Source organism: Bombus fervidus, chromosome 10 (assembly GCF_041682495.2).
Source record: "Bombus fervidus isolate BK054 chromosome 10, iyBomFerv1, whole genome shotgun sequence".
Taxonomy (NCBI): domain Eukaryota; kingdom Metazoa; phylum Arthropoda; class Insecta; order Hymenoptera; family Apidae; genus Bombus; species Bombus fervidus.
Window position 1 is genome coordinate 2,453,881 of NC_091526.1, and position 19,927 is coordinate 2,473,807.

Here is a 19,927-nt window from a genome sequence, read left to right on the forward strand (position 1 = left end):
GGCATTCCGGAAGCAAACGCTGTTATAGTCAGAGCTGAAGAGGCTTTGATTGTTGTTTTGGTCCTCCTCCTTTGGGCTGCGGCGATTGCGCTATTTTTCAATCGATGGGGCAAGATTAGAATGTTGGAGCCGTATCAACCGAAATTTCAGCAACACAGACAAAGTTGCACTACGATTGAACAAAATCAACTCCAGGTAACATATTTTACTTGTAGACTATAAGGGAAGGGTATTATAAGTTACAGCTTATCATTATCTTATTAACCAATTACATATTACCAAAATTTAGGTTTATTCGAATTTTGTTGCGACGTACTCTTGGAAATTATCTACGTGAAAAGTATTTTATTTGAAATAAAATAAAAAGCAGTAATTATTATGAATAATTTCAACCAATTTATTATTTCTATCTTAGAAATAACATAGAAGAAGCAATTTTGTTTTGTGTAAAATTCCAATAAATCGCTTTCAAATAATTCCTTTTTTGAGATAATTAAATCATTTAAATAAAGTAATAAATAACTTGACATAAGAGATTGTCATGACGTCTCCTCGTATTTTATTTGAACGAACTATCTTTTACTTGGTCACAATAAATCCTTATACGTAGAATCTCCTTATACGACTCGCACAGAGTAGCATAATGTTACATTTAACAAAAATTTCGATACTTTTGCAGCATTTCTATTTACCTACTTTCTATTTGTAATTCTTTAAATTGTTTAAATATTAAATAATTTGTGTGAGTTGTTGCAACGAAATTTGTATTTGTAACACAGTCCGAAATATTCATATATAAAAGGATCAGAAAATATTTAGAAAAGTATTTAGTTAAAAATGTATTCAAGTACAAAATTAAAAAAAGATAATTATTTCATTTGATAGCCAAGTGATGAAATAATCTAGGGAAATTACTTCATATTCAAATAAACTAACGCACAATTATTTGAAAATAACAACTAACCAAATAAGATGATATATCCATTATTCAAATAATAATTGTTCAGATATATTATTTGAATAATACCCAAATTTTATTTTAACTCTCGGGAAAAATACTGATTTCATCCGGGTTTGAGTACTTCTTATTTGAAAAAATGTAATAAATAAAAGGATCAAATAGTAACACGAAACTAAAGTTATTAATAAATTCCAAAAACTTATTTGAGAAACAGTTTATTATCAAATAATTTGTTTGTCAAATATTTCATTATTTCAAATAATAGGAGAAGATGAAGGATAACAAATGTTTCTCCTGTTTAACCCCTTGGCCTATAACCACGAGCGAGACTCGTGGTAAGGGATTTGTGCCATAACCGAAAACCACGAGTCTGACTCGTGGTAATTTATAAATTGCTAGTGATTCATTATCCACTTTGAAATAATAAATTGTTTTTGTTAACTGGTCAATTGATCATGATTACGCCCTAGACGTCTTAAAAACAGTATTTGTCCTCAAACGTTCTTTATTATTTCATAATTCCTTTTGTAGCACCTGAATATACGTGTCATAAGAAGTATATATTTTGCGCCAGTTCGGGCACACGGCTGAACAGATGAATGGCACGGCGCGCGACCAATCTTTTTCCTTACTATGGCTCGCGCGATCGGCAGATAGCGTGTAGGCCAAGGGGTTAATAAATATATTAATGTGAACTTTGGTCGGTAGAATCATTAAGATCGCGTCAGAAATGACTAGGATCAATAAGAGTCGTATAAACACTCGTTGCACTGCATAAATCGTTTTAAAAAAACGCCAAATATCGTAAAGCTGTCACAAACCATTTACGAGTCATGGAAACAATCATAGCTTTAACGTAAAATTAAAATTACTTGAAAAATTGTTATCAGTCAATCTATTGCATCCATCTTCTCTATTTGAAAATCGCGAAAGCGAATACGATTAGTTAAATCCCTTGACCGAAATCTTACGCACGATTTTACAGTTCTCCTTAAAAGGAATATTACAATTACCCATTGTAACAGCATCAATAAAAGATAAATTAATTGTAGAAATATAAAATATAGGTATTATATCATATCTAATTTTATCCTTTTGAATTTTGTTTCATTTCTAGCCACTTCTATTTTTATCTATATAAAGTGCTCAATATATTATATGTCGGGTTATAGTTAGATTTAGAGGCGTATAACGAATCTTCATTCGGACTAGCCATCGTTGTCGTACAATAAAGATTATATTTACTGGTATAAATATGATTTTTACAAAGTTTGACAAATAACCATGGTGATTAGACACTCGAGATGTTAACGACAATGTTCTTAGGTTCAATAACGAATCCATGGTCAATGGGATAACTCTTCGTTAAACGTAGAATATATTTTTAAGCACAAAGTAACGTTCGCTGTGACGCTCGGTATATACTGCACGTAAAGACGATGTGAAAACCCTCCAAGGTGATCGCAAGAATGAAAGACTGATGAAAACTTTCCTCTCCTTACGATCACGTTCGTTTTGTTGTAAATTGGTCGGAGATACCAACAAAATTCCAGTCGCCGTTGTTAGGCAGACCCGCGTAGCGGCGACATTGCTCCTGCCCGGCGTTTGATTGTTGATACAACGTGTGTCTCATAATATTGGCACTTCTCTGTTAGGTAAAAACGTTTATCCCGTGACCGTAGCTACGTTCGGCGACCAGTTGTCACAAATCTCGGGCAAATATAATGGGATTGAATCATAACAACTACTTCTAAGTTTTATTATTTAAGTGCAGCTATAATAAATAGTCTAGACTATAGTGTTGGGGATCTTCCCAAAAACTCCGAAAGAAATGCCCCGATGTCCTTTCATCTCCGACATATATATATATGTAGTTTATTCTCATTGGATGTAATGAATCAAGCATAAAGAATAGCATAAGATAAAAATGTTGCACGTGTTGCGTGTAGAGCTGCCGTACATGTTTCAGAAATTCAAGAACATCAATTTATTTAATTGTACACGATGAAACTTTATTCCGAAGATGCTGCTCGGATAACTTGGCATAGTGACTAATTGCTTCAAAATTGATTCAAAAGCATTACGATATCTTTCTTTCTATCCGTTTATTATTCCAATGGCGACTCTTTTATCGTTGATATTGTCTTACGTACATTTGCATTCACAAGTATTAGGGCACTTATAGAAAACAAGGCACACTGAAAAAGTCATTAGAAATTCATTAGAGCCTCTGTAATTATTATCTTATTTAAAACATTATAATATAAAAAATATATAGCATATTTTGTATTACAATAAAAATCGCATTTCATCAATTATAAATAAGACAATTAAATTTTTTTCGTATCTGCTTTCCCCTCTGTCTATTGGTGATACATTTTGATAGCTGTATTGTTAGATCTCTCACTGTACTTGTTATTTTTTGATATTTCATAAATGAACTTACGAATCTACTACCATTCCATCTAACTCATCTAAAACTTCCTCAGTGATATGTAAATCAAAGGACTGTGAAGATCTTTAGGTTTTCATGGCTCGGATTGTCACATCTAACACTAACATGTATCAATACGACCTTCGGCCTTCGGTAGACATAACTGCAATTTCAGCGAAATGTCGAGAATTTTTTCCTCTTGAACACGGCTCATTTCCGGGTATCTAAATGTTCAACCCGTCAATATTAACCACAACAATACTAACGTTTTCTCAATAACATCACTAATTCCTAATAACAACACTACGTTTCATGGCGTTAAGTGCAAACAATTATGAACATTAATATACGTGCAATTGCTAATCCATTATTTTCCTATAGCAGTATTTTGAATAGTTATTTTGTATGATTATATAATTTTAACTTATTCGTCGGTTCCTTGAGATTCTGGGTCATTTATCATGTTTACTATAAAGTCAGAATTGTCCAATAAACGTCAATAGAATAAAGATTTGAATAAGCGTAAGAAAGCAACGGCTTCCCGTGGCAAAGTGATTTTCGAAGAAACAAAATGTTTTGCTGAAAGAATATGTCAAAGTTCAGAGTGCGCTGCTTTTAAAGTGCGTTTGGAGCACTTTAGACTTTAGACCAGGCAAGCAAATGCTTCTCCCTATTTTAATAAAATTTAGCAAAATAAAGGTATGAACAAGCATTCTTTCGCCGTTTGACGATTGCTCGTCGAATCTAAAATCGAATATTCGAATGCTTTGAGAACGCTTAAAGTATGCTCTGCCTCTTTCTTGTAACATTGGAAAGAGTAAGCGAATGATTGCAAATGAGCGTTCTTGCAAATATTCCGTTCAGTTTAACACTTTGGCTACCATACAAATTTTATTTTATCCAAAGAAGAAAGAGAAAGAATATCATTTAATACTTGAAGAAGATATATTGTATTTGCTCACTTTTTTTTGTCTACGTTATCTGAATCATTCACATTCTTAACAATTTTTTAATCCATAAAATTTATCTTATTTTAATAATTCTACAAAATTTAGCATAGATCGCCGTGGATCGCCGATGATCACCGTGGCAGTCAACGTGTAACACGAGGAAAAGATTACATTTCTGCGTAAATATAAATTAATTCGTTTTATTCTTACTTTATCACTAAACTAGGGGCTTTTGTGCATTTTTATATTTTTACGAATATAGCTAACGAGATGGAATCTGAATAAAAATTGGTTTCATCTACTAAATATCGCAATAAATACTCTTCTCGAAATATTTTATGTATTTTCGCAGACTGTGTACATTGCGTTGATCTTTACGTCTTCGAATTTCTCATAAATGCATAAAAATCCACTTATCATTAACAACTTATCATTAGCCTCTTTGATCGCTACAAAATGAAACATTCCATGTCCGTAATAACAATGTACCAGCTATGTCGGGTTAGGATTAAACGATGAATCCTTTATGAAGCCCTTGTGTGCGTGTTACCATATTGGCATTTATAATTAATCAATTAACTTGATACAGTTCATACAGCTTGAATTATATCCGAGATTACGATCTCTTATTCGTTATAGGCAGAAGTAAAGCTAAATCAATCAGTTATATTAAATTATGCAAGCGATTTGGTGATTAGTTGTGCCTAATTGGTGAGATATTTATATTTGTTATATATTTGTTAAATATTTATATTATTTCAATATTTATTAAATATCAATTTAAAGCTTGAATGATCGATGTTTTGTAAATGGGCAAGTAACTAATAGAAATCATAGCCAGATTCACGTTTATTCAAGCAAGAGATCAGAGATCACATCTTTAAATACAATAGGACTTCTTATTACGCAGGAGATACGCCTCGCGTTATATGAATTCCGTGTCATCAAGACTGACGATGAAGAAATTAAAATAAATTCCTTTTCGAAGCAATACAATTAATTCTGTGTATCATACATAAGATAATGCATAACTATGATTTCCGGATTAATTGAGGAACTCATACATTTGCATGTTACGAATGGGGCAAGCTTGCAACAAAGTATCGGACGTGCGAATTTGTGAAATTGATAATTGTTGGGGAAAGGGGCGACCTCGTCGGTTTCAATGGCCTTGGATTATGTTATCAAAGTGAACAATTTTTTTCCTACACATATGTACGTATAACAGTCGCTCTTACATATTTCTTTTCCAAAGTATTTGAAATATGCATATGTATATATGAATTTAGACTACAAACAAGAACAGAACTATCACCTAATACGATGATTTATTTAACTTATTTAATTTTGGATATTATCTATGCTTTATACTCGTATCTCATTAATTAATTAGCTTCCTCGCTATATTATATTATATGCCGATAAAAAAAAGTAAGTCAAAATCTTCGCTCAAATTCAGCGCAAATAGGAATTGATACATTCTCAGTCTTTGAATCTGGCAATGGTATATTTTATCGTATAGATTGTTCTTTAGATTTGTCGTCTTCTTTTTTTAAGTGTTTCATTTTCAATAGATGCATGCTTCCGGAATATTTTTGTTGCTACTATCTTCGATACAACCACCAAAAAGTGCAAGCAAGAAGTATTACGCAGTAACATAGGGACGGTCACCTCATTCCATTTCACGCTAGAAAAGGCAGGATCATTTTAGACAATCCCGAAAGAATTGAGACATCATATAGCTACATTGAGGCATCATAGGCTGCAATGATACAGCTGGGCAAAGAGTGATCCCTCGTGAAAAATAAATCGGGAATATCGCAGAATAAAATTTTTGTACATGTTGCTCTATTTTCTAAAAAAATCATTTTGCTTTATACACGTTCAGTGGTTCGCGAAAGTATAGGAACGCTTGGCAGAAAATTTTTCATGAACATATGACATGCAATATACGAAACTTTTTAAAATTTTCTTAGTACTATAATGAAATACGACTATCCTGACTATAATATTAAAATTTGTGGCCATTCAGTAAATGTATGTGGAAGTGACAAAACGTTTATTGCGAACATACACTGAGTAAAAAATTAATATACAGCATGAATAATAGTCTTAAACATAGAATTAGTGCTAACGACCGTCTCGCTACAAATTGTGGCTTATTAATATAGTAAATAATCGGTTATTCGTATAATATTCAATAAATAATATCTTGTAACTTCTATTATATTTCTATGTCCATTTCAAATTTTACTAATCGCAATTACAGTTGCGTTTCGTTACAGTGTTAATGTGATTCCAAAATGTTTTGCAATATATATATATATATAGATAAAATAATAATATATATTGTTAATTGATATAATACACCTATTTAACTATAAAAGTTACAAAATATTTAGTAGAAGTATATATTTTAGAAAGAGAATAAAAATGCTTAAACAGAAAATTAATAATTTTCGGTGCTCAGTAGGACCATCTTCAACACTTATCGTATGCTTAAGGTGACTATTCATACTATATTTTAATTTTTTATTTTTTATACATATATCTTCAGATTTTTGCTAATATAGTTGTTGCAATCGCATTCGTTATGGTGCTAGTGAGATTTCAAAATGTTTTACGTAACACGTACAATACATACACATAAATGTTTCCTACGAAATATCTGCGAATACTTTTGCGAGCCTCTGTATATTAATTGCAAGTTTCGATTAGACGACCTTTGTTTCTGATTGTGCTTGTACTCAAAAACATGGCCAATTATTATTTCTTCTTGCCGTTATTACTGTCATACTTTCAGTTGATCTATACCATTAGGCTCTTTTCATAAATAAAATCAATAATATAGGAAATATGGATCATGCTATTGCATGCACAGTTGCTCCAACTAAATTGTTAAATTGTACTAAGTCGTCGCAGCGTATTATTTGCATTTTCTAATTTTTTGAAGAGGAAAACGATATTCCTCGATATTCCTGTCAACTCTAAAATACGCCCTTGATTTAATAGAATCCTGTAAACAGAGGTCCTTCAAGTTGAAACTTAAGGTCAACACACGTATATCGTGCTAGGTTTTCAAAGACATTTTTCTCAAAAGCTTTACTCGACATCTTCGATTTATTTTTTCGCGAGAAATCACTTCTTGCCGGTAGCATCACGATTGCGGAGACACCTTATATAAGAAGGTCAGTTCCTCGCAACCTCTGCAATCTCCAATCAGGTGTACGTGGCAGTGGTAGCTTTATCCAATATAACCTCAGATAGAAAAGACTAGTGGGCTATTTCTGAAATTGGCGGCTCCAAGAAACTGGATTCTACAGATTTCGTCAATAACGCACGTCGAAGTAACGGAAACCTGCGATAGCACCATCGCATTTTCTTTCTTCAGTCTACGCTTTGCTTTTGGTATGTGTTTTCGATCATACGATCGATAACCGCTCACGAGCATTCGAAAGCTTCGATCAATCAAAGTAAATAATATGTGAATATTACCAATGTGTATAAATTAATGGCGAATTAAATATTAAAAAACAGCAATTGTACCTCTCTGTTGAAGATCTCTATTTTACGTATATCGGAATTGTAAATACGATTATGTATAATGATATTAAATTATGTTGTATTATATAGGGGATATAAAGTGATTAATATATCCGTGTTCTTAATACACAGGTACACGTGTATTAACATATTCATATTTCATTTCGAGTGATTATTAATATGTAACAAAATTCCCGAATATTTAAGAAAGTATAATAATTTGCGAAACAAATACACAGCGGTTCACGATAATATTCGAACATTTGCTATAGAATTCTTTTATCAATACATTATGTGCATTATACGAAACTTTCCGATATTTCATTAGCACTGTAACGAAACACGATGATCGTTATTATAATAATAAAATTTGAAATCAATCAGAAAATGTATATTGGAATTACAGGACTGACATTTGTAAACAGTCACTCGCAATAAAATGTTAATATACGGCATGAATATTAGTTTTAAACATTCAATTGATACTAAAAGTGTTAGAATTTAATCTTAAAGTTAAGATTAATAATCTGTGGAAGACACAATGTTCATGTTAAAATAATATTAAGTGATATTTATTAAACAGAACTATAGAACCAAATGTATTTAAAATATAAGTGAGTGATATGGTATAATTAACAAAGTATGCAGGTAAAGAATTTATGGATTGTTGACAGTTGGCCAGTTACTCTCAGACTAACTGTAGGTAGTGACTCATGATCCCTTAAATATTTTGAACCCCACTCTTTACACAGTAATGAATATGACCCCTGTGTAAGTGTCCTGTTCAAATGCCTGTGCAAGTGTTGTATAAGAGCATTTGTAATATCGTTGTATTCCAACAAAAAGTCCTGTCACTACTATACATTGTGGCTTATTAATGTAGCGAATAATTGAATGTCCAAATACTTTGGTCATCTTTGCAATATTTTGCAAATTCTATATTTATTTTCAGATTCGTTTCAAATTTTACCAATACAGTGACGATATACGTGTCCTGTTACAGTGCTAATGAAATTCCAAAATGTTTTGTATAGTATACGTTTACATTAGTCTTTTTTTAACCGAAATGATATATTTTTTACTATTATCTACAACCTTATATTACATCATATAAATATTCGTTTCTTATGTATTGCTACTTGCGTAAATCTATTTAAATATACGAGTATTTCGTTGTGCAGTAATAATCACACGAAATACATAAAATATAAATATGTTAGGAATTTCTCGAATTAAAACATGGTTTTATTGATTATGGGTATATTCTTAATACACGTTTAAAACCATAGCTTCAATTTTCTATGTTTCCTATGGAGCTACTAATTTATACATCTAAAGTCATCTAAAACATCCAAAGTCTCTCTATAAATTTGGAAGGACTTTTTAGTCTGCTATAGTTATGTAATCAGTTAACACAAATATTCTATTTTTTTATCAGACGATTTCTCCTGACGATGGGCTTGCGTCAAGCCGGCTTGCAGTAATCGCGTCGGCGTTATCGTGCGTAATAGTCCAGTTAAAACTAGCATGCTTCACGATTTCTACACGTTCATATTTTCAGAAGCATAACTAGACCAAACAAATGTTAAATAGAGATCCTTTTAATTTCTAAATATTGTAACATATCGTCAAAAACTGAGTTTAAAGTTTATGAAGTTTGCGTAGTTACGACTTAAAAGGTTTGAATATTTGTTGCTTTGCGAGTGATTTTCATCATTATCATGAATTTCTATTCTATATGATTATTTAATTATATCCTTTTCTAAAATAAAGTTAGGACAGTCAAGAATATATGTATATTTAATTTCGATATTTTGTATATATATATTAGATACATTTTGTATTTTTTATAAATTTAGAATTCGTAAAAGCACATGTATAATAGAGTGTATATACCGTGCATAATCGCTGGAATAGTAGTACTTAGCAAAGAAATGTTTAAGACGTAAAGATTTCTTGCACCATCCACATTTAATTGTAGCTGTTTTGACAGGATAATAGTAGCGGTATAAATAATATAACAATAATATAAAATGACATGGTATAAGAAGCGAACCCTACAGGATTTTCAATGCACCTCATCTTTTGTTTACGCATCCGCTTTCGTATCACCAGTACTCGATGAAATCTTGGAACCTAGTATGAAAACTGTTTATGAACAAGGGATTGTAATTTTCCTAGCGCACGGTGAACTGGACCGGAAAATTATGGGACATTTTCGTATAACTTTCAAACCATACAAGATATTGAAATAAAATTTCATTTAAAAAGTGTTGAAAAATAATCCGCAGTAAATTGAATACGATGTAAATAGTATATTTTATGATTAACAATCCCTTTTTTAATTTATTGGATTGAACAGTTTTAAATAAATTTGAAAACATGCTTATTTCACATTGTATCTATACTTTTTAGTTAATTTAAACACAAGTTGAAAAAAGTAAAAAATATTGGATACTACTACAAATTGTGGCAATTTTCAATTGAAATGTATTGCCTAATTGAAGAATAGGACTAAAATTGTATAATATATTATACATATATATAATACAATAATAATAATATAAAGTGTTTTTAAATTGTGGGAAATGATGAAATTCTAAGACAGTACAAATCCATCAATCAATACATCGATAAACTCAGCTTATTTGTATATTTTCTTTAATTCATTATTAATCTTGTTGATATTTCTCGTGAGAGTTGTCTATATATAAATCTTCATTACGCTCACATTTCTAACATAACAAATTTTTGTTTTTTGTCAACATTTTTTTGTAAGAAGATTCGTAATGCTCATGAACTTATGCGGTATTAAAATTTATTTAGTTATTTATTATGATATTTTTAGTGAGTTTTCTAAAAAAATGGTATTCAACAAAAAGAAAATGCCTATTTAAACTCAAGAACTGCCCTACATTTTACTATCGGAGTTATTATTCGTGTGCGTGTAGTACATTTCTGTATAAATTTTTCAAATTACCAATTACCTTAAAAAATTGTATTAAAAAGACTGAAAACGTGGCTACGGGAAATTTATTTTTCCAATACTGGGTCCGCAATGGAACTGTTCTGCTTCTCGATTTTTGGAGTGGTCATTGCAAGAATACGGTAAGGTAAACTATACTTGACAGTAAAAATTTAAGATTCTTCGATATTGGGAAAAGTCGAACAAAATACGCGGAAAAAGAAAAAAGAAAAATGGATATTTTGTCTGAAAATTTTGAATTGTTGAGAATAAATTTGAAAAAATTTTCTTGCAAGTTGATTCAATCCCACTATACAGAATCGTTACTCTTTAAGCGTAGTGAAGAATGTTTGGAATTAGATTTCAGTGATCCTAATTCAGTTATCCTTATTCTTATACATGGGACAGATATAATACAACATGCTTTACTTTCGATCGGCTAATTTTCAGAAGAGGCGCAAACAGCGAGACACGAGGATTTCAAGAACTGTAGGAATAAGAACAGCAGAAAAGTTTCAAGAATCGCTGCTAATAAAGATATGTTTTATGCAATATTCTTAGCTTCTGATCCGTATATGTCAGCATTAAGACTAAAATCATATAACAAGAATCATAAAATACTAGATGCTGAAGCTATAGAACTCATACATGAATAAAATGATGGAATTTCACGATTCATCAGTCCCCATATAATATGTAAATTCATATTGCATAATATTTCTGATAATTGCTTTCTTCATATTCCATTTCATATTTCTTTAGATGATCATATATTGTAGTATCGTGGACAAAAGGCCTAAAAGATATCGGGTAAACCATAAACATCGTCGCGAAAGGGCCGAGGTGCCGACAGGCCCATCAATGTGTCGTCGGTCCTTCGGTTGAAAAGTTTTGTAGAAAAGGCCTACGTTACCCTGGCCACGAGCGGTTGCGGAACACGTGCGTGGTGCAGTTAAGACAAAGGGACAAAAGGGATGCTAAGGCAGAAAGACAAATTAGCAGGCAGTGTTAAGAGAGAAGTCAGAGAGTGCGAGTTGCGTTGTCGAGATAGTGTTGCTAGTGTCACACGCTCAAGAAGGCTACCCGCTCAGTAATCAGGTAGATGAAATATTCTGCATACCACAGCTATCGAAACAATAACGAGACAGTAACGAAATGGCCGCCTTTGATCCACACCCGACGATAACCCCTCCAAAGGGACTAAAACCTCGATATAAAAATTAGCGCTCGACATATTATTCTGTTGTAACATTTTGAACCGTCACTCTATTGGATTTATATAATAAATTCCATTACCATATACGAAGTTCAATTTCTTCACCTTATTCGTGAAACGTTCGAACTGCGACGCGAGATCACCGATGATCTGTTAATTTCACGATTTCTTGTGTCTCCGACGTGACACTAGCGTTGTCGAGAGAGTGTGGTCAGCGTGAGAAAGAGAGAGAGAGAGCGTTGGATCCGTTGTGACGAGAGTTGCAAATTGAGTTGTTTAAAGTATAGCACGTTATTGTGATTAATCTTTAAACAAAACAGCTTGAAGATACAATAGAACTTGCCATATCCGAACCTTCATTCTCTGTTATCTTAACGAATGGTAAAAGATGTTTCCTTCTGTCACAAGTACTCCTGTTTAGACGATATATTATTGATAATGTAAATAGTTTTGTCTATAGAAATTAGAGAGAAATAATATTTTAAGAGTCGTTTTAATAAAGCGGCGAGTGAAAGACGAATCAGACGACTGCGTTGATAAAACTTCAATTGGCAGTAAGGTGTCAATGCCAGTTGCAACCCTGAGAGTATCAGAAATAAACTATTACAAATAATATATTATTATATATGTCGGAGATGAAAGGACATCGGGGCCTTTCTTTCGGAGATTTTGGGAAGATCCCCAATACTATAGTCTAGACTATTTATTATAGCTGCACTTAAATAATAAAACTTAGAAGTAGTTGTTACGATTCAATCCGATTATGTCTGCCCGAGATTCGTGACGGTGGGCTTGGGCTCGAGGTGACACAACTGGTCGCCGAACGTAGTTACGGTCACGGGATAAACGTTTTTACCTAACAGAGAAGTGCCAATATTATGAGACACACGTTGTATCAACAATCAAACGCCGGGCAGGAGCAATGTCGCCGCTACGCGGGTCTGCCTAACAACGGCGACTGGAATTTTGTTGGTATCTCCGACCAATTTACAACAAAATGAACATGATCGTAAGGAGGGGAAAGTTTTCATCAGTCTTTCATTCTTGCGATCACCTTGGAGGGTTTTCACATCGTCTTTACGTGCAGTATATACCGAGCGTCACAGCGAACGTTACTTTGTGCTTAAAAATATATTCTACGTTTAACGAAGAGTTACCCCGTTGACCATGGATTCGTTATTGAACCTAAGAACATTGTCGTTAACATCTCGAATGTCTAATCACCATGGTTATTTGTCAAACTTTGTAAAAATCATATTTATACCAGTAAATATAATCTTTATTGTACAACAACGATGGCTAGTCCGAATGAAGATTCGTTACACGCCCCTAAATCTAACTATAATCCGACACATATATAGGAAATAAGAATTAGTGTACTAATAGGTTTGGTAACGGTATGATTTATTTCAATATCGCTCACGCCAACCCAAAATCAAGCACGGTGCTCCGTCAGTTTGTATGCACGCAGTCATCATTCGTCACTAATCATCACAACAACTCTCTTTCACGCCGACCACACTCCTTGACAACGCTAACAACACTCTCTGATCACGCCGGCAACACTAAAGCCTGACAACGCCGGCAAAATTAAAGCTCTTCAATTCACTAACGGCTACCTTTTATAATTTTTATAATTTTTAAATAGACCTTTCTAATTACTCAGGGTTTTCCTCCGATACTACACATATTATTAGTAGACTGTAGATTTTTATGCGTTTATGGGAAATTCGAAGGCACGGAGAAATAAAATGTCTGTACTTAGTATGCGAGAATATATAAAATATTCAAAGTGTAATACTCCTTGCAATATTTGATAAGTGAGACAAATGTCTACCTGGGATACATTTTTTTAATTACATTAATAAAAACATGAATTTGTATAAATGATGATGTACCTGTTCACGATGAAAATTTATATAGTTTACTAGCCAAAAAATATGAACCCCTTAGATATTAAAACGAGCTGACAATTTTCTTGATCTGAAAGCACCAGGAAAGCGATTGTTCTATTATTCGAAAGTCTCATTATTCAAAAATTGTTTTCTTCCTACTGATTCGGATGTGGGAGGTTTTGCTCTATTTTACATAAATAATTCACAATTAAAAATACAATTTTTTTTTTCAAAGCAATATTATTTTAAATACTGAACAAGGTTTTTTACGGGCTATCTTTAACTTGGACTTGATGTATCCGAGTTGCGATAGAGCAAGAACATTGGTCTTTTTTTTTCAATCGATATGGTGGAATGTAAATTATTGGTATCTAGTTTCAATGGAAGGTTCGTTCGACACGTCCGAAGAAATTTCCATATTATATGCCCTATTCGTGTTCCGTGAAGCTTGTACGGTATATTACTCCTATGAGCAAGTAGCATCAACTGAGTTACGTAGCATACATCCTCTTCTCAGTTGAATAGTACGTTCAAATGATATCCTAGCGTAGCTGATGCTCCAGATTTGTCAGCGCTGGTTTTTCACTTTTTGCAGCAAGAATATCTTACGAGATGCCCCAGATACTATCAATTCGTATGAAAGCATATTATGCTTTCTTACGATACTCTATGTTATACTCGTGTAATAAGGTATGCTATAATTTTGATTACAATAGAATCTCCAGTATCAGATTTAATAGGGAAATATGATCGTTGAGGGAATTTCTGGACAGTAGGACAGGCGTCTTCTCGTATAATTAATATTCCATGTATCATATAAGAACAATTACAAAGAACACTGTAATATAATACAAATGTACTTTTTGTTTTAATTATTTAGGGATTTTATATCTTTTTTATTGCTAAATTAAATACATTTGTAGCTGTGGTATAGTGTCCAGATTGCAAAATGTTCGGCTGGAATGACACTTTTTAGGTGTTTTGAGGTGGCTGAAGCCGAAAACGAAGGTTGTTTTTCACGAAAATAAGGCATACAAAATTTCGATCAACCTGTTATCGTGTGACCTTCTCGTGAGTTCTTACGTTATCTTTTTTAAAATTTCGTTCTCCTAACTTACGGTGTGGCTTACTTTGAATGCATTTGAATCATGAGTATTGGATTAGTTTTGGGGTATTTTTTATCTTCCGTGAGCGCACAGAAAGTAGAAAAGGGTAAGCGAAAAAATTGGCTACTTGTTTTAACCGCATACCGTTTACCTCTCTGTACGATCACGTTCCTACGCAGATTTCTACAATTAAGATCTTCGTCGAGCAAATGTTCATACAGCTGAATTTTCAAAAGCGTTTATTTCCGCGAAAAAAATAACTCTCATTTTTGACTTAAGATACAGCCGGAAAGATACATTCAAATCAGATTTGCAGTCCAGATACTATACTTTATCCAAATTTGTTAATACATTGAGCTGCGTTGAATTGTATTCTGTCTGACATCAAACCGCCTAAGTCATCTTTGTAATATCACAAACGCTTCAAAATAAGAAGGCATCGTTACTTTCACTCTAATCTTTCCTTCCAGCATGAGAACTTAAAATATCGATAACGATATTCATTGAAGTTTCAAAACTTTATGTCACGTAATATGAATATAATACCACACATAGATAATATTATCGGTTTATTGCTGATTTATGGAAACCACTACTATACAACATCAGAACCTAGATATTTATCTTTCAATTTCATTAAAGTTTTTCTACTTCTCGAAACACCTGAATAATTTTCAATTAAATGTTTCTGTGTTTTAATGTTATTAGTCGTACATCTTCAAACGTTGCAAGTTTTTCCACTTTTGCAAACACTTTCACGCTTCTTTTTTAGCTTTCCAAGTATCTTTCATTTCTTTTCAATATTTACAAGGTCATAAACTAGAATGGAAAATAAATTGATTTGAGACGCTAAAATAAGGCGGCCTGTGCAATTGTAAGGTTCTTATAGGGATGGGATACTCTCTCACCATCAATTTATTTATAATGAAATGAAAATCAATTAAAATTAACAACAATTCTTCCAAGGAGGGCCGAACATCTCATCCTGTACAGTCCACATACGTACGACGTATCTACACTACAGATAGGCGATATTTATTTCTTGGCGGTCCGCTAGATTTCTAGACTGTCCATTAACTTCAAAGTTACATTACGAAAAAGGTGGTAAAAATTGAATCGAACTCAAACTAAAATTTGGTAGTGAACAACTGCAGTAAAAAATGAGTTACTTTTGAGTTCGTTTATTCAAAACTCGAATAAACACTTGGAAAGTCTGCAATTTTATTTACACAAAACATGAAAAATATTTAAAGATAAAAAGCTATGGAAAAATAAAAACTCCATTAAACGCACAATCATTAAACGTTAATGTCAATGTCAACGAGAAATGTGAACCGTGAAACGACATTTTTGAAAACAGTAACGATTACACATTATTGTGCAAGAATTATTCTGTTAAAATAGTGTCTGTAGACAATATACGACTTTTCAATAAAGTTGTACATGACCTACGATCGTATAATACTTTTGCTTGATTATGCTCATAGAATATATCGACAAAATCTTGCTACAAAATTGGTAATTGGTAATTATTTTCACCAGGACACACGACACCAAGTTTGATGATCTTGAAATATGTTATCAAGGTCATCATTCTGAACAGCTTATCCCTATACTCATAATCCAACCTAAATTTAATTCATTGATGAGAGAGATAACCATTTTTAATATTGTATAAATAAGAACAGAAAAGTAATGGGTTATGCGTAGCGTGAAATAATTTTCGATGAATTTATTGATATATAGAATAGGACACTTTATTTTCATCATCAATTGACCAAAGTAATGCGTACGAAGCATGTACACGAATCACATACGCACCCTAGTGATTACCACGCACGATCTCAGTTTTTGAATTATATACAAAGATATAGTTAGTTAATACATATAAGCAATAATAAATTGTAGTAATCGAATTTATGATAAAATCGAATGAAATAAAAATAAAATGATGCTAGCTAGATATTAAACTAACCCAACCTATAACCATGTAACCCAAATATAAATCTATATTTTTTTATTTATATTAGAGATGATTAGCATCAATGAATCAAGTTTAGGTTGTGCTATATAAAAATGGGACCATAGCGTAGTGGGGAGTAAATTTAATTGAAGCTTTCTGTGAATATCTCGGAAACGGAGGTTGAGCGGTGGTAACATGCACAGGGAAACGTTGTTCAGAGTGATGACCTTGACAACATATTTCAAGGTATCCCAAAATCTGAGCAAACGCAGAATACACAAATACGTTCGATCGAGCGAAATTTGTCTGCTCCGATGGTTAATTAAAGCGATTTGTAAATCATTGGTTCGTTTGTTCGCAGAATCGACGCACGTTCTCGAAATGTAACATACCCTGTGGGGACTATCCGGCGGGACACGAATTAAATTACGCTTCGGGTCAAGTACGACCAAGGCAAAACAGTGTGTTCATTGGATCTAATACGTCCTTGCTCCCTGGCGCTCAAGGTATTCCACGTCGCACGAGAAGCGCGTTCGATCTTCAATTCTTGATGTTTTCGGAGAACAACTCGTGCAGTGAACAGGATACGTTAAAAAACTTGAAAACAGCCAACGAGTCCACGAAATTGTTGCAACGCGAACGAAAGACCAGTATCTGTCAGTTAGACAGAATCGAAACGTCCAAGCCTGTTTTTCGAGACAGAGGAATGAGTGTCTGTCAATTCGATGCTTCCTCGAAATTGTGGCAACGAGATCGTGGAATGAGTGTCTGCCACTTTGACAGGATGGAGGTACTTGCCAGACCGTTGCAAAGAGACCGTGGCGGAAGAATCTGGCAGTTCGACAGAATGGACGTGTTGGCCAATCCGCTGCAGAGAGATCGCACAGGCAGCGCCTACCATTTTGACAGAATGGACGTTTTGGCCAGGCCAAATTGTCCTTTTGGCAAATCCTTGTCGAGGGAGAGGCGCGTCAGCATGTGTAACTTTCTGGAGAAAGACGAGGAAGCAGCAAAAGGTAGTCAAATGTTACGGCGTTTAAGCAGCAACAACATTGAGAAAATCGTGAAGGAGGAGGTGTCCGTCGAAGAAGCAGAGTGTGAAACGGCGATGCAGCAGATATTTCCCAAATGCACACCCAAAGGAAATAAAAATGCTTCCTATCAATTGGACCAACCGTCTTGCAGCAAAACTCCTGACGTTGTGTTCGGATACAAGGCTACTTGCGTGTAGTGTGAGAAGGATAAACGTATGACTTATCAAGGGAGAATATGTATGCTATACTTGAAATTTATGAGTTAATCATCGTTTCAATTTCAAGGTATCGAAGGCTACTTGAATGCATATGACATATATTCAATCACAATATGGTAATAAATAGAAATTCTTATATAAAATCGTATCTAAGTGTAACACTTATATCGACTGTATAATGTTCCAGAAATGAAATTAAAAAATACTCCTTCCTTTTAAACGTACGACTCGTAAAGTTCCGAAAGAACCAAACTCTGTGTACATAATGATTCAAAGGCGTCCGATTCCGAGAATAATTCTACGACGAAAAATATATTTTATTAATGTTATACTTGGCTCTTTCGGTCATGTTATTCTGAGTGAAGGAATCGTCCGAATAAATTTACACCGTGTAACAAAATAACCACAACAGAATTTGAAAGTGTACACGTTGTCAACGCCACGAGAATTTTAGAAATGAATAATTTCACATACTTTTCGGGCTGAAAACAACGATTTTCACATTCAAACACCGAAAGAGTTGAAGTTGTAATAATCTAAGAAAGTAGTAAAAGAAATTTATAAAGGAAGATGCAAACTATTTTTTCAGGAATTGTAATTTTTTAGACGACTGTTGAAAAGATATAAATTTATTAACACGTATTACAATTTTGGACTTATTATGATATTAGAATTTACCAAGCATTCTGGCAAAAACGGCGTTGAAGAGAACCCGAAACAGGGACAATTATCTCCGTTGCAAGGTTTGTGCCACCTTGTGATGGGATATAACGTTCGATATATACTTGGAATCCCAAGTTAAATCCACTACCCAACGTCCACTTCGTAGGGTTTGAATACTACAATACATATTTAATCGTTCATTCATGCTACTTGTTAAATATGTATTCACCAAGTAAGGTCTTTGCAAACTGATTTCGAATCTCGGAAAAAACATTCGCACTCACTTAATAGAATTATGAGAGTCAAGAAAGCAGTTCCACTTAACTGAATTTCTATAATAATGCGAGGAAGATTTTACAGAATTGTAGACGATAAACAGGATTCCTGTTTAATTGATTTAATTAGATTTAATTAGATTAATTCCTGTAAAATTTTATTTTAATATTTAAACGTGTGAATATTTCATTTTGCTTTCATTTCTAAGGTTTTGTAATGTTTAAAGAAGATTTCCAACATAAAATTGAAACAGAAAATCGTGTATACCAATATTTTGTTCAGACTTGGCACATTTTCTAGCATTAGAAAATTACAATTGGATCGAAAATGACCGAAACGGACGTACCAAGGTTAAGAATGATATCCAAACAAACTGTTTTAGTTAATGGAGAATTGCCAGTAAGTTTTAAACTTTCTGTTATTTCGGTTATGAATATAAAAGCTTACGGTCAACTCCATTTAGATTAGCTACGTGTATAAATGAAATCTTTTCTTTTAATGACTACACTACATTTACAACTGGCTCTGTTGAACCAACCAGCAGATTTGATAGCGTGGATATCATGTGCGTGTAAATAATGTTCAATAGCGTTTCCACTCCATTTCCTTATTTTTCATTCCAGTAACTCATATGGCTTCGTTCTCTTCTGACTCTTGAAGTTTGTGTCAGGTTTTTAGTTAGTTCGTTAAAACGTATATAGTT

At 33.2% G+C, this 19,927-nt stretch overlaps 2 protein-coding genes across 2 annotated transcripts in view; one reads left to right on the plus strand and one right to left on the minus strand.

The window, feature by feature from the left end:
• Window positions 1-18,967, plus strand: part of LOC139991572 (uncharacterized) — a 148,909-nt gene extending 129,942 nt beyond the window's left edge. Inside the window, exons 4-5 of the mRNA XM_072011784.1 lie at window positions 2-195; window positions 17,395-18,967. Coding sequence (XP_071867885.1) covers window positions 2-195; window positions 17,395-18,264 — 1,064 coding nt within the window. The 3' untranslated portion in view covers window positions 18,265-18,967. The remainder of the gene's footprint in view (window position 1; window positions 196-17,394) is intronic.
• The window catches only part of LOC139991573 (uncharacterized), a 331,311-nt gene that overhangs the window by 223,954 nt on the left and 87,430 nt on the right, over window positions 1-19,927 (minus strand). The gene's annotated exons all lie outside the window — the stretch shown is intronic.